This window comes from Lepidochelys olivacea, assembly GCF_965140295.1.
Source record: "Lepidochelys olivacea isolate rLepOli2 genome assembly, chromosome: 2".
In the NCBI taxonomy this organism is placed as follows: Eukaryota; Metazoa; Chordata; order Testudines; family Cheloniidae; genus Lepidochelys; species Lepidochelys olivacea.
In genome coordinates, this window is record NC_140412.1 from 36,229,209 (window position 1) to 36,245,741 (window position 16,533).

At 41.0% G+C, this 16,533-nt stretch overlaps 1 protein-coding gene across 2 annotated transcripts in view; it reads left to right on the top strand.

The window, feature by feature from the left end:
• LRP12 (LDL receptor related protein 12) overlaps positions 1–2,413 on the top strand; it is a 106,312-nt gene extending 103,899 nt beyond the window's left edge. For both annotated transcript variants that reach the window (XM_084621935.1, XM_084621936.1), the window contains one exon: positions 75–2,413. In XM_084621935.1, coding sequence (XP_084478061.1) covers positions 75–941 — 867 coding nt within the window. In that variant the 3' untranslated portion in view covers positions 942–2,413. The remainder of the gene's footprint in view (positions 1–74) is intronic.
• The last annotated feature ends 14,120 nt before the right edge of the window (positions 2,414–16,533 follow it).

Genomic DNA, 16,533 nt, shown 5'->3' on the forward strand with positions numbered 1-16,533 from the left:
TAGGTTGTGTATCTTCCTCCTTTTCTGGCACACTGTCAGCTCTCAGTGACTAATTTGTGTGTCATTTTTTTCAGGCTTCAGTTTTGGAAAACCTGAGACTAGCAGTGCGATCTCAGCTTGGATTTACCTCGATCAGACTTCCGATTGCTGGCAGGTCAAGTAACATTTGGAATCGAATTTTTAATTTTGCAAGGTCCCATCATTCTGGATCACTGGCAGTAGTCTCAGCAGATGGAGATGATGTTGTTGCCAGTCAGAGTACTAGCAGAGAAGCTGAAAGAAGTAATACTCACAGAAGTCTATTTTCAGTTGAATCTGATGACACAGACACAGAAAATGAAAGAAGAGACACAGCAGGAGCAGTTGGTGGTGTTGCTGCCACTTTGCCTCAAAAAATTCCACCTGCAACAGCAATAGAAGCAACAGTAGGAGCATGTGGAAGTTCCTCAGCTCAGAATATCTGTGGTGGTAATACAGATAATGGAAGAGAAATGACAAGTGTAGAACCCCCAAGTGCAAGTCCAGCACGCCACCAGCTCACTAGTGCACTAAGTCGTATGACTCAAGGATTACGTTGGGTACGCTTTACTTTAGGGAGATCAAGCTCAGTAAATCAGAACCAAAGTCCTTTGAGACAGCTTGATAATGGTGTAAGTGGAAGAGATGAAGATGACGATGTTGAAATGTTAATTCCGGTTTCTGATGTAGCATCAGACTTTGATATGAATGACTGTTCAAGACCCCTGCTTGATCTCTCCTCAGATCAAGGACAAGGGCTTAGGCAGCCTTACAGTGCAATGCATCATGGAGTAAGGTCATGTAAACGAGATGGCCCATGTGAGCGCTGTGGTATTGTACACACTGCCCAGATACCCGACACTTGCTTAGAAGCAGCACTGAAAAATGAAACTAGTGACGATGAGGCATTGTTACTTTGTTAGGTACGGATTGAATAGGGGAGATTGAATACAAGTTGGAGCAATATCAGTCATTGTTTTGTACTTCATAGTTAAGAAAACTAGATTCTAGTTTTAAAAAGTCCAAGGTAAAATCATGTGATTAACATGTTTTTGCCTGTGTGGTTCAATAAACATTTCTTATACTGGGTAATTCTGGACTACTAAAGTGAACGTTTTAATGACTCGGAATAAATGTATCCAGTGTAAATGAGTTACTCTTTAAGTAACCAGGGTTCATCCAGTTAGTTTCAAATTAGTTTATCCTGGTACTGTAGTTCACAATAGAAACATGGCTACTCAAGACTTACTGACTGCCTGTTTGTTTACCCCATATTAACAGGTTAATTTGTACAGAATTTTTCCTTTGGAAATTGAATCCATTGTATTATTGCCAACGTACTTGTAACTTAATATACTAAATGCTGGTAAGGATTGTTAATGTAAAAATGTGTATTTTTCCTTTTGAGGTTTATATAACATTTTGTCTAAATATTCTTGAATTACATCATGTGAACTTTTTCAAAGGGAGAGACTTTCACCATAACACTTTTTTCTTTCAAAAGTTCAAAATGCAGAGATGTATCAAATTTAGGTATAATTAGATAAACTAATGGCAAAAACCCTTTTATAGTCTTTATAACAATGGAATCTGACATTTAATAAATTGCAATCCAATATGGTACAACTAAGTAGGATATAAAATCCCAGGTCATTCGTTACCTCAGTTTGAGGACAAAAAATCAAATAACTGAAGATGTTACAATATGCATTCTTAAAAATATCTGATATAGGTACATTACTAAACAGGATACATTCCAAATGGTAATAGATCTTTCCCTAGTAATATAGATATAAAGCTTATTTGGATTCAAGGGATTTGCACTAAAATCATATTGAGGTCTCTAATGAGCTTAGTGCACAAGCACTATCACTTTAAGTACTATTCTCTAATATTGCAATTGCTATATATTTCCATGGCTCTTTTCTTGGGGAGTTGCATTTTGTTACAATTGAATTTCCTTGACTAAATCCCTATTTATTCATTGTATTTAAAAAAATTGACTTTCTTGGTTTCAGACTGGTGGTTCAAAAAAAAAAAGAAAGAAAGAAAACCCTTCAGTATATCCATGTAAATTTTTTTTTTTTTTGGTAATATTACAAGTTGGAGCAAAACAGATCAGTGAAAATAATTGTTTATAATTTCCAATTTTGTGATAAGCAGGTAAATGTGTGGCAACTAGCGTGATAGCAGGAATCTACATCTTTTAAAAACAAAAACAAAAAAATTGTCAACTACTGTCTTATTTATTCTTTGCCAGTCTATTTTGAGTAGGCTTAGTGATTCAGTATGAAAAATGTATTTGTGTGTGACTGTATGCTATTTATTAAATTTTAAATACTTTGCTGAATGTCATTTTAAAGCATGTTTAAAGTCTTGTGCATTTCTGTCATGTTATGCTGTCAGGCAGAACTGACTAAAATGTTTTAATATGTATCAAAATTAAAATGAATTTTTGTTATGTTTTGAGGTACTTTTTAAAGATAAACCCAAAGATCTACTTGTTTTTGTTTTTTTGTTTGTTTTTTTTAAACCCTCATCTATGGAGTACAAACACATCTAAAAGAAAAAACTGAATAGTAGACATCTCGCTCGCTCGCTCTCTTCATTCACAGTCAGCAATCTGAGAAAATGAAGCAAAATTTTACAACCTGTAGGTTTATTCTCAAGAGGTAACAGGTATATATCCAGCTCAAGGTATGATCCTGCACATTGAGCTTTGAGGAACCTATGTGCAATACAGGTGTTGAGGACTCTTTGAAATTAGTCATTCTTCAGTTCCCAAATGCAAGCATTAAATTCAGTTGTGCCAGAGGTGTTAAGGTACAAATCATTAGCTCCAGTTTTTTCAGCCCTTATCCTCATTGACTAATACCATATTCTGTTTTATTTTAGCGGGACTACTTGCGGAGCAAGTTACTATGCAGCATGAATAAGGTGCAGCAAAAACTGGCCCTAAAATACATATGAACCAAGTAAACTCTTCACTCCATGTTCTGATGTAAATTGGTATTTTAATATTTTTTTTAAAAAAAACCTAACTGAATCAATGACATTGGAAAGTGATTCTGAAACTGTTTGAATAACTGCTTCCTATCAAGCATTAGTACAAGGCCTCATGAAACATGTCAGACATATACATACAAACAACAAGTGAACAGTATTGATTCTATTAAAGTCTCTAGATTTGCATATAGAGATTTGTTAGGGGAGAAGTGAAGTACAATGGTCAGTTTTTCTAAAGGAGAACAATTAAGACAGAAAACATGGGAGTAGGATATGATTGGGAATTGGGACATTAGCCACTGAAAATATAGATTTTATTTACAGTCTGTTACAATGCTTTTAATGCAACATAATTTAAGGGTAGCTATCAAGCTCATTGTTACTGGGAATACAAATGGTATCATTAGCACTCTGAGCAGACAACTGTACCTCTACACGTTTGTTTCCGTCTGAACTGCTGGAAATATATCATGAAGTGTTTTTTTATTTGTCTTTTCGCAAATGTTGAGACATCTGAAGGAAATGCTAAAGATACATAGTTGCTGTCAAATAAACCTTTTACTTATAATTTAATTTTTGTTAAATATGACATCATGTTCATCTACCAACTCTGAAGACTGCACAGTTTTTATAAGAGGTTTCTATTTTCTGTGTATGACAAAGTTTCTAAATGTAGAATGAGTTCACATGTAGATGTAATTTATTCCTTTCACATACCACATTTTGTCTTTCATCATCTATCATGCAGTCCTAAATATAAGGTTGGTTGCTTGAGTCTCTCTGTAGCACAACTATTTCACTTATCTAGTTTCCAGTTACAAGTCCAACATGTGCATGAATACAAGTGAATTTTTTTGACCCATCCCTGCTCCAAAATTAATTCCAGTAGAGCACCCTGAAAATAAAACAACTTCCTTAGAGTTGTAATTATTGTTGTGTTTTATTTACTACCATGCTAACAAAATCAGAACTCCCAGGCAAAGTTTATGCTTGTTCAAACTGCTAATCTTAGTGCTTATTCTGGGAAATTCATATTAATTATTTAAATTAATGACTGTTAAATCCTCATTGCAAATGGGACTTAATCCACAGGCTCTTTGAGTGATTGCACAAGTCCATTTCATTTCACTTCACTTCAGGTGTGTGCACACCCACTGCACCAGTGTGAGATATTTTCCCCTTAATGCTACCCATTAGGGTGGCACATGCCCCCTGTGCTGCCTCATGCTGCTGTGCAATGGTATAAAGGGTGGAGCCACCCACCTACCTCCCTCAGTCCCTTTTTACCAACTGTGATTGGTAGTCAGAGCACTTTAGCAATTCCTGCCCCCCTTCAGGAAAATTGTTTTCTTATATATAATTGGTACTCATTTTTGTAGTGTTTTCATAGTATAGCTAATAGATCTATGTGTTCCCACTCGTGATGCCCAGTACTGGGGAAGTGCCTCAGTCTCTGGGCTTTAAGCAGCTTGCACCAGCTGCAGGAAATCCAGGCTGGTAAGTGACAACCATTCTCATGTTTAAAGTGCCTCAGTGCAGTTACATCCGGGACAGGTGCCAGATCTCCAGGAACTTTAAGCCCTGAACCAAGAAAGATGGAGAGACAAGGCTTCATCACCTTCTCATGGAGGCTGCCCTGCATCCAACTTCAGAGCCTTCCTGTTTGGTGTCAATACCAAACATGTTGACTTGAGTAAGGAGTGCTCCTCCAGACATTACTGAATCCTGGAGCCTCTTTCCTTCCCCAATGCCAAGAAAGAAACATCGTCAGGGTGTTTTGAAGAGGACTCATCCTCCAAAGATTGAGGTCTCCAGCACTGTCTCCCAGTAAGTAGGCAGGGAAGAGTGTGTCCTCAGAGAGGAGGCACTCCCTGGTGCCAATAGCACCTCAGGCAGGGTCATAGACTCCTGCTCCAAGGTTAGTGTCATTGAGGCCAACCACTGCCACAACCCTTGGTACCAACCCTTCTGATGCAACAAAAGCAGCATCAGGGGACCCTCTTTGTGCCAACAATACTGGAGACTTATATTGTGATGCAAGATTTCTTGTTCCTTTTAGTTCCAGATTTCCTAGCGGTGCAGGAGTCAGCTCATTCGGGGCCATTGGATATGCAGGCTGCAAGCGTGCTGCGTCCCCTGGTACCATGGCCTGCTTCAGTCAACCCAGTGTCTTGCCTGCTACTGTCAAGAGGCAAATCAAGTATGCTCTTCATGGTGCCTAAGTCTCTGGAGACTCAGTGCCAGACCTCACTACTAAGAGGGTGCTTCTGTGTTCAGGAGACTTGGGCTCTTCCTCAGAGTCAGAAGTAGGCTCCTGTGTCCCTCATTCTTGGATAGTAGGAATCATTCACTTTTATTGAGGACTACATTTATGGTATGAATCAGAGGGTTCACACTGGTCCAGAGACTCAGACTAATGAGCTGGTAGGAGTTGGGGCCCTGTGGCCTACCAATGACATTTTTGGAACTGCTGGGGGTTTCCTCCCACCTTAGGTCCTCATTGGTTCCTCCTCCCTTCAGATCCCCAAGCAGACATCACCATAGCTCTTGAGAAGAGACTCAAAAAGTTGCTCCCATTACTGATTTCGATAGTGAGCAAGGCCAAACTTGATTGCCAAAGCCTCCTGTGAAAGGAGTTCAAGAGGAGACTCCTCAACTACCTGTGGAAGCCTCCACCTCATCACCATATGAGGCGTTGATATCTGGGGTGTCCTCTCCTATGCAAGATGACTACAGGACATACCAGGACCTGTTAAAGAGGGTGGCTTCCTCTTTGGACCGTCAAGTGAACTTAGTACAAGATTCCTCCCATAGATAGATGGACAAACTGGCATAGGCCGTACCTTTTCATGTGGCTCTGCCTGTAAATAAGTCCATACTGAAGCCCACAAATATACTATGGCAGACCCTTGATCTCTGCCATCAATGGAACCAAACGGAGGTACCACATTCCTTTTCATGTCATGAGCAATTTTATACTCTTCCTCCCCTGGCTCATTGGTTTTGTTGACAGTGAGCAAGAGTGAATGCTTGGGTCAGCCCGCATCAACCCCAAATCAAGGGAAGCAAAAAGTCTTGACCTTTTCAGTAGAAATGTTTAGTCTACTGCTAGTCTGCATTTTCATATCTTGAACCAGCAAGCATTTTGCTGTCAAAATACGATTTCTCCCTGTGGAATAATGTCTATAATGTCATGGACAAACTGCCAGAGGAGGTGAGGCAGAAGTTTCAGGCTCTTTTGGAGGAAGGTAAGCTGGCTGCTAGAATCTCTCTCCAAGCAGTATTGGATAGGGTGAATTCAGCAGCCAGAGCCATGGGTTTTGCCATTACGATGCATTGATGTTCGTGGTTTCAGTAATTGGGTCTGCTGCTTGAGCTCCAACAGACTGTTAAGGATCTTTTGACAGTCTGTCCCTCTTTTCTCAATAAACTGACTAGAAGTTTCTAATTCATTAATACTCTGAGGCTACATTGACGTTAAAAGGGATTTGTACTCCTCTCCCTAAAAATATACCATTGCACCCTCAGACATATCAGTGGTATCACTCCTTTACATGCAGGCAGCCTGATCAGTCTATGAGAAAGGTGAAGGCTCATAGGAGACCTACGCCTTCTCAATTTTCATCTATCAGTGTTTCTAGGCAGACCAGAAATGCCAGTTGGTTTTACTGCCATGTTGAGGGCTGTTTTACCAGTATGCACATTTTTTCCAACAGTTCGTTCCACTGGTATGCTTGGGGCCATATTTCCACCGATCAGTGGAGTCTAAGCAGATTGGAACTGGAATGCACCCTTCAGTTTATTTCAGTTCCTTCCTTCTGCCTACCCAGGGACCACTCTCACAAGGCTGTCCTCCTCCTGGAGGTCCAGTCTCTTCTACATTTGGGAGCTATAGAGGAGGATTTCTCCACTGAGAAAAAGGGTTTTATTCACATTACTTCCTGATTCCAAAGGCAAAGGGAGATCTCAGACCCATTCTAGACTTGTGAGATCTGAACAAATACATAAAGAGAACATTTTGAATGGTATCCATTATCCCCTGCCGAGATCCAGATTACTGGTATGCTTCTCTCAATTTGAGAAGTGCATATTTCTATGTGGCAATCTATCAAATCCATAGGAGATTCTTCAAGTTGATGGTTAATCAATCCCACTATCAGTTTACAGTCCTGCCATTTGGCCTGTCTGTAACCCGGAGGTATTACACAATGCATGGCAGTGGTGGCTGCATTCCTAAGGAAAACAGGAACACAAGTCTTTCCATACCTTGACAACTGGTTGGTGAGAGGTTGGTCCAGGTGCCAGGCAAAATTCAGTGTGGCCTAGAAATCAGTCCATCTTCATACAATTGGGATTGCTGATCAATGGGAAAAGTCAGTGTTCTCGCTTGTTCAGAAAATAATTTATAGGAACGGTCCTGGGTTCTATGGTGGCCAGCGCTTTCCTTTCCATAGACCAGATTCCAGGCTGTTGGCCATCTCACCTAAAGGCCCATCCAACCACATCTGTAAAGAACTGAGAGACTTTGGGGGCACATGGTCTCATGTGCATATGTGGTTCAGCATGCCAGGCTTAGTCTCAGGAAGTTGCAGAGTTCATTAAACTCAGTGTATTTATTCCTAGATTTGCCACCCAGTGGACATATTGATTCCAGTGATCAGAGGAATCTTAGCCTCTTTGAACTGGTGGATGGACCAACTAACGTATGTGTGAGAATTCCCTTCGTTCCCCACAATTCTTATTGTCTCTGGTTACAGACACTTCTGTCCTTGGTTCATTAGTCCACCTGGAGAATCTGCAGACTCAAGGTGTCTGGACTGGCCAAGATTTAGCTCTCCCAATAAATGTGAAAGAGTTCAGAGCCATTCATCTAGCTTGTTATGCTTTCCTCCCCCATGTCAAGAGATGGAATTTACTACTTCCGAAGGACAACATGGCAGCAACAGACAGGGAGGGGTCAGATCAGGTCTTCTGTGCCAAGAGGTGATGCTGCTTTGGGAATTTTGCAACCCCAACTTGACTCATCTCAGCCTCCCACCTGCTGAGGGTCCAGAATAGTCTGGCAAACTACTTGAGCAGATTTTTCATCAGTCATTATGAGTAATCTTTCCAGCCAGATCTATTGAGACTCATTTTTTAAGCCTGGTGCTGGTGGGGAGTTCCCCATCCATACACAGAACTGTTTACTTGTAACTACAGAAGGTGTCAGCAATTTTGTTCAAGAGCAGGTCACAGACTAGGGTCTTAATGGATGCTTTCCTGTTGCCCTGGAGAGACAAACTCATGTATGCTTACCCTCTGGTTCCACTCATTCCCAGATTGGTGTTAAAATTCAAGCAGCATCACGCTTGCATGCTCCTCCTAGCACCAGCATGACCTTGTCAGCACTGGTTTTCCACTCTGCTGAGCCTCTCAACTAGATATCTATTCACATTACCACCAGAACCAGTCCTGATTTCAGAGGACCATGGTCACCTTCTTCCTCTCAACCCAGTTGCTCTTCATCTTCCAGGCTGGATGCTCCATGGTTAATATCTCAGGAGGAGGTCTGTTCAGAGGATATGCAAAACATCCTCATGAATAGCAGAAAACCTTCTACTAGATGCACTTATCTGTTGAAATGGAAACAATTCTCTTTACGAACTCAGCAAAAAGGTGTTTCTCCTCTTAGTCCAGAACATGTTGTATAGGAGCTATTTGTTGTAGCCAAAAGAACATGGTCTTTCTGTTAGTTCCATCAGGGTTCACCTAGCAGCTGTGTCCACTTTTCACCCTCTGATTGATAATCACTTTTCTCCAATCCCATGTCATTCAGGTTCTTGAAAGGTCTGAGCCGATTATATATGGGACTTAAACCTGGCCTTAACAAAGCTAATTGGCTAATATGAACCACTGGCTACTGGCTTCTTGCTTCATCTTTCAATGAAGGTAGCTTTTCTGGTGGCAATTACCTCTGCAAAGATAATAGGAGAATTGAGATCCCTGGTATCTGACACCACCACCACCACCCCTGACCCCCCTCACTGTATGCAGTTATTTACAAGGACAAGATATACTTATTCTCTCGTCCAAAATTTCTCAAAGTAGTTTCTCTTTTCCATATCAATCAGGCAATATACTTACCAGCTTTCTTTCCTAAACCTCATGCTCAGACTGTGTGTATTATATTAACATAAACACCCATATTTTTTTCCTAAACCTTAGCCTTGTGTAAAGAAATATTTATCATTTCTATCCCTTGCAGCATTTCTCCTCCTAAAGAATTTCAGAATGATTTACAGACAATAGGCCAAATCCAGCAGTTGTTACTCAGATTTTACTGTGGAAAATTCCTGTTGGCTTCTTTGGGAGTTCTTCCTGAGGACAGAATTTCATTACTGGGTTCTGGTGGTGTTTGTTTTCATTAGGTCCTACAGTGTGTTAAAAGGTAAATGATGTCTTATGCTGTGAAGAGCTTACAAACTGCAGCTCTGATTTAGCAAGCTACTTAGGCACTTGCTAAACCTTAAGTATGTGCTTAAGTATATTGTTAAATTTGAGGCTTCCGGGTTTGTTGTGCTAATTAACGGAACAGGTGTAAGGCCCTGATCCTGCAAACACTTAGGATATATCTACATTGCAGCTTGGGAACAAGTCTTCCAGCTGTGTTGAAAGACTCATGCTAGCTTTTCTGGAGGTAGTGCACAGAAAATAATAGTGAGAAGTGTAAGGTCATGCATTTAGGGATTAATAACAAGAATTTTTAGTTATAAGCTAGGGACGCATCAATTAGAAGTAACGGAGGAGGAGAAGGACCTTGGAGTATTGGTTGATCATAGGATGACTATGAGCCGCCATTGTGATATGGCCATGAAAAAAGCTAATGCGGTCTTGGGATGCATCAGGAGAGGTATTTCCAGTAGGGATAAGGAGGTTTTAGTACTGTTATACAAGGCACTGGTGAGACCTCACCTGGAATACTGTGTGCAGTTCTGGTCTCCCACGTTTAAGAAGGATGAATTCAAACTGGAACAGGTACAGAGAAGGGCTACTAGGATGATCTGAGGAATGGAAAACTTGTCTTATGAAAGGAGACTCAAGGAGCTTGGCTTGTTTAGCCTAACCAAAAGAAGGTTGAGGGGAGATGAGATTGCTCTCTATAAATATATCAGAGGGATAAATACCGGAGAGGGAGAGGAATTATTTAAGCTCAGTACCAATGTGGACACAAGAACAAATGGATATAAACTGGCCACCAGGAAGTTTAGACTTGAAATTAGACAAAGGTTTCTAACCATCAGAGGAGTGAAGTTTTGGAATAGTCTTCCAAGGGAAGCGGTGGGGGCAAAAGATCTATGTGGCTCTAAGATTAAGCTCAATAAGTTTATGGAGGAGATGGTATGATGGGATAACATGGTTTTGGTAGTTAAATATTCATGGTAAATAGGCCCAATGGCCTGTGATGGGATATTAGATGGGGTGGGATCTGAGTTACCCAGGAAAGAATTTTCTGTAGTATCTGGCTGGTGAATCTTGCCCATATGCTCAGGGTTTAGCTGATCGCCATATTTGGGGTCGGGAAGGAATTTTCCTCCAGGGCAGATTGGAAGAGGCCCTGGAGGTTTTTCGCCTTCCTGTATAGCATGGGGCATGGGTCGCTTGCTGGAGGATTCTCTGCTCCTTGAAGTCTTTAAACCACGATTTGAGGACTTCAATAGCTCAGACATAGGTGAGAGGTTTTTTCGCAAGAAGAGACTCCATATGCTGGATGTCAAGAGAGCATTAGTTTTTTACTTGGACTAGACTAAGCCATTTAGGTCATCCTCATAACTGTTTATCGCAGTCATGGACAGGATAAAGGGTCTTCCAGTGTCACCTTAAAGAATCTTGTCATGGAGTTCCGCCTACATGTATTTGTGCTACAACATAACCAACATGATTCCATCAAGCAGACTCAATAACATCACAAGCAGCATCTACAGCTTTTTTAGCTCAAGTACCTATGGGGGATATTTGTAGATCTGCAACTTGGCCATCAGTACATAATTTTGCATCTCATCATACCATATTTCAACAGAATAGAGATCATCCTAGATTTGGCCATGTAGTCCTTTGATCGTTATTCAGGTAGACTCCAATTCTACTTCCTAATTGAACTACTTATGGGTCACCTGAAGTTAAATTGGCATGTGCAATCACTCAAAGAATTAAAAAGTTACTGATCTGTTCTGTAACTGTTATTCTTCTATGTGTGCTGTTCATGCCCCTTTATGACCCACTTTCCTTCCCCTTTATATTAGTTCGTTCAGCAGCACAAGGCATCAGAGGACATATGCAATGCCCCAACAGGTACTGCTAAGGGAAAAAATCTCCGAAGCTGGTGCACTGGGAATTCTCACCCCAGAAGTGGAATGAACATGTGCAACACATCTCGAAGAACAACAGTTACGGAATAGGTTACTAATAATTTTTTTCTGCTCAGTCAATAGTTTCTGATCCAATAATTAAGTAGTGTTAACAATCCTTTTTCTGTCTCCAATAACCCTATTTTTCCATGACCGGTCTCACTCTCTCCTTTCCTGGTCTGACCTCTAGTTTTTTCTAGTATGTCCTTTCTGGATCTCAGCAGTACCCATTTGCACATTCTGTACAGTAATCTTGTAACTTTACTGGTACAGGGTTATTCCTAAGTCACCTACTTTTGTCTCTAGTGCTTAGGCCTCGTATGGGTAAGCTGAAATATTACAGCCCTCAGCCTGTATACCTTGCTTTATACCATTACTTTGCTTATATAGCTAACACATTTAGTATAATCAATATGTGATTAATCACAACAATAAATCCTCTATTAAATGATTAAGTGAAATAATTGTCTACAAGTCTCCCCCCCCCACCCGCCTTGATAGGGTGAATATTATGGAAAAATAACCCCATCTCTCTCACATGTTAATACACAGCACACACTATAATTCAATACAAACATAACATAAAAAACTTACATGTTACACATAAGTATCCTTTGCTTATTAGGGACCGGCTGTTTCTTTGTACCGAAGCTTGGGTGGTTGACATACTGTTTCTATGGGCTGTTAATGACATACAAAGCATATGGAGCTTCTGGTACTTGATGCAAGTTTATGCTATGCATTTCTTCATAAATGCTCCTCTCTTCAGCGGCTATGGATGCTGCCAATGAACTAACTGTGGCTAGAAGGGGAATGGAAATAGGGTGTACTGAACACAGCTGGTTCCTAGGCATTTCTTGACTTAATGTTCTAATCTTTCCTCTCATGTAACATAAGGCACAAATAACTCCCCTAGTGAGGATACTGTGGACAACAATCCACTCCTTCCAACCAATTTCCATCCCTACAAGGGTGGTCAATACTTCATCTGTTCCATCAAATAACTTATTCAGTGTTTATTCTGTTTGATCCATGGTATTACTAATTTCAATTAAATATGAATTTTTCCTTTCTGTTTAAACTAAATCTAATGGTGGTGTATCTGCAAGAAGGATTGGGGTACTTTTCTGTGTAGATCTTGAGAATCTGAATTAGTAATAAGTCTTGTTTTCAAATCCAGGTATAGGAGAGATTGTCATATGTCCAATAATCATATGTAGTTTGGGCTTAAAACAAAAGTTTGGAGTTGTGACCACACACCTAATTTGAGTATAATAAAAATCTTTGTGATTAGTTCTTACACAATATTGTGCCTCTCCATTGTAGATCACCAGCTCTGTGGGAGATTTCAATTTGGTTAGTTGCACTGGACATAGTACTGATGTCGTGTTGACTTTCACTAGGTTCCGTGGGTACCCTTCGACCTGGCCACATAGTAGGGTTGTTTCTTCAAACACAGTACACCTACGATCCACTGATACCCTCTCTGAGAACAGGCAATTTGTGTGACTTTCCATGTTTGGGTGTCTTGATACACCACCAGAAGAGGTACTTTCAGTCATTCCTTATAAATGTCTTCTAGGTGACCTATGGAGTGGATAGCAGCAGTTTGATCAAATACATGCTTATCTGGGTCAAACATGGGTAATGACAGTGCAAATGAAACATACAAGGATTTTGAGATGCCACACGTTTTACGTAAATAACGTCATGATTAGGAGGTAGTGTCACAGATCCTAGGTTTCTAATTTCACCAAACACTTTTGACACTTAGTCTGACATTTGGATCTATCTCCTGCATGTCTTTAAATTCAGTTTGGACAGTATAAATTTAAAATGTCTATCCTTAATCAACTGTGGAACCTTTCCTAATTCTAAGAATTGTGTTGCTAGTAGCATTTACCACAAATTCATCATATGCCAAACAATTTCCTTTCTGTTATATTGATTTCTTCACTGATCAGTATTGTCCTATTAACTTCACTGATTTGGACACATATGGAGCATGAATGTAGAAGACATAATGAAGACAGCATGGCAGGAGAGGGTGGTTGGAAAGAGAGACCCTGAGTAAAGCAGAGGAAGCAATGGATTGCTGGCATCAAAAAAGATGGTAAGTGGGTGGACCTTAGTGTTGATTTTGGGCAGATTAAGATGGCAGATGCTTGACCAAACTCCAGATGATGGGATAGGAGGAAGGAGTAGTGAGGATAGTGCCATCTAGGAGTCCCTGTTATGGACCAGGATCCTATTGTGACTGGGTACTGTAAAAACACAGGGAAAAAAGACTGTTCCTGCCCCTGAAGAGCTTACAGTCTAAATATAAACCAAGAGGTAACAGGTGGATGCAGACAGATGGAGTACAAGGAAACAAACTGTACTGGTAAGCATTTGAGGCAGAGGTCTCAGCCCAACCATTGTCAAGTTTTTTTTTTGTAGGCCTCACAGCAAAGTAGAGTTTTGGAGGAGGAATTTGTTTTGTGGATGTTGAGAACTTTTTGCAAGTGTGAGGAGCTGCATGGGAGAAAGCACAAAGAGGCTTGCTTGAGAATTGAACAAATGGGCTATGGAGTCCGACAGGCTGATCGGAGGCAGGGGTCAACTTTTCAATACTGTGACTGAGAGAATAGATAGAATGGGGATAGGGTCTTGAAAGTGAACATGAGTAGTTTACGTTTGAAATGATAGAAAGGAGGGAGTCAGTGAAGGGATGCAAAGAGGGGGTGATGTGATCAAAGTGATGGGCTAGGAAAGATATCTTTGCAGCAGCATTCTGAATGGCTATCAGTGGAACAAGATTACATTTGTCAAGGCCAGCGAGAAAGATGTTGCAGTAGCCAACATGTGAGATTATGAGAACCTGGACAAGAATTCTAGCTGTGTTGATGGATAGGAAAGGTTGTCTTAGAGCTGTTGTGCAGAAAAAGTCTGCAATATTTAGACATAGCCTGGCTATGAAGACGTAGAGAAGTCTGAATTGAAGATAACACCCAGATTACAGGCCTGAGTGGCAGTAATCAAGAAAGCAGGTAGTGGGAAAGGCTTGTGGGGAAGAATAAGAGCTCTGTTTTTAGCCAGGTTGAGCCTGAGTTGATGGCTAGATGTCCACAAGGAGATGTCAAACAGGCTGAGATTTTAGTTTGCACAGAAAGAGACAGGTCTGGAGAAAAGAGGTAGAGATCTGATAGTCAGCAGGATAGAGATAGTAATAGAATTAGTTTGTGGATGAGATTACCGAGAGGTAGTACAGAGGAAGAAAAGAAAGGGACCACAGACAGAGCCCCGGGAAGCCCCCCCCCCCCAGTAGGTTGGATGAGGGTGGGAATGAGGCAGATCCTCCAAACTACATATTGAATGAGTGATTAGAGTGGTAGAAGAAGAATGAGAGGACAGAGTCACAGAAACCAAAGGAGGACAAGGTTTCAAGAAGCACAGTCAACTGTATCAAAGACAGCAGACAAGTCAAAGGTTGAGGATTCTGGAATTTGAATAAGAAATAATTGGAGATTTTGAGAGTGGTTTCTGTTGAGCGCAAAGGGCAGAAGCTGAATTAGAAAGTGTCCTGGGTGGAACTGGAGGAGAGGAATAGCAATTGTAAATAGCAAAAGTGGTCTAAAAGATTAAAGGGAGAAGGACAAGTGGGGTCAAGGATGGGGCGAGACTAAAACATGTTTGTATTATGAGGAGAAAGAACTTAAGGAGCACAAAAGGTTGAGAAGAGTTAGGGGATGAGGTGGGCACAAGGGAGAAGGTATGGGGGAGGGGTCACTGAGGCAAATGGAGGAATAAGAGGAGGAGGAGCAGACAAACCTCTGTATCTGAGACCAAGGAGAAGTAGGAGAGAGTCATCGAAAGAGAAGGGACAGTGAGCCACAGGGAGAAGGAAGATCATGTTGTATTTTGTCAATGTTGTCTTGGAAGAAATCTGCAAGATCCTGTGCCAAGACAGAAATAGAGGTAGGAGGAGGGGTAAGAACTATATCTCTAATTTGGCATCCAGATGAAAAGGCAAACCATTGTATTTTGAATGAACTGATGTTTGCGAAGCTGTGATTTAGAGAAGCTGTAAAGAAGGAAATGACTAAAATTTAGATGAGAAGATGAATACACAAATAGGATTCTGCAAAAAAAGTTGTCCTTCTGAGATGGACAGTGTTCAGGCAATAGTAGGCATTTATTCTGAAAGCCAAAACAATTCAAGATGCTGGGATTCCTTAGTGTGTGGGTAAATATGAGCTGAGTATAGGAGGGCAGGAGGAGGTGTGGAAGGAGTCTCATTTGGGGGCTCTTATTGGCAATTAATAATGTCTGTTTAGGCAACATTTAGAAGAATAATAGTTTACGATTGAGATTAAGACCCAAACACTAAGGATAAGTCTCTCCAGGGAAAGGATATAAATGTGGATGTTGTCTGCGGAAAGTCAGAACTTTAGATTCAGTTCAGGAATGCCCTAGTTTGACCTATGCTGTTATAGCTCCCCTGCAGGGCAACTCACAGGGAGAATCCCGAAAGTGCTGGGGTGACTGCCCAAGACACAGAATGAAACAGGCATGTTCCTGGGGATGTGCTGTGCCCATCAGCAACAGAGGCACAAACGTAATCCTCAGCTGCTGGTTCTGGATGTAGAAGGTTTGCAGCCAGGATAATAAAGTAAAATTTTAAATGATTGAATGTATCCCTTTCTTTTGGCCTCTTGGGAAGGACCATGGACAGTAGCAGAAGCTGTATGCAAGTCTGGAGACAAGAAAATAAGAATGGCAATACTGGGTCAGACCAAAGATCCATCTAGCTCAGTATCTTGTCTTCTGACAGTGGCTAATGTCAGGTGCCTCAGAGGGAATGAACAGAACGGGTAATCATCAAGTGATCCATCCCCTGTCGCCCATTTCCAGCTTCTGGCAAATAGAGGCTGAGGACACCATCCCTGCCCATCCTGGCTAATAGTCATTGATGGACCTATCCTCCATGAACATATCTAGTTCTATTCAAGGAAATGGATGGGAGTCTAATACTACAGTGGTATAAACAATGGTGGGGAGGAAGAGGCAAATGTGCAACCCTAAGCAAATGGAATATCTTACTTTCTAATAGTATCTTCTCCAACATTGTCCTGTGGCAGGCTAG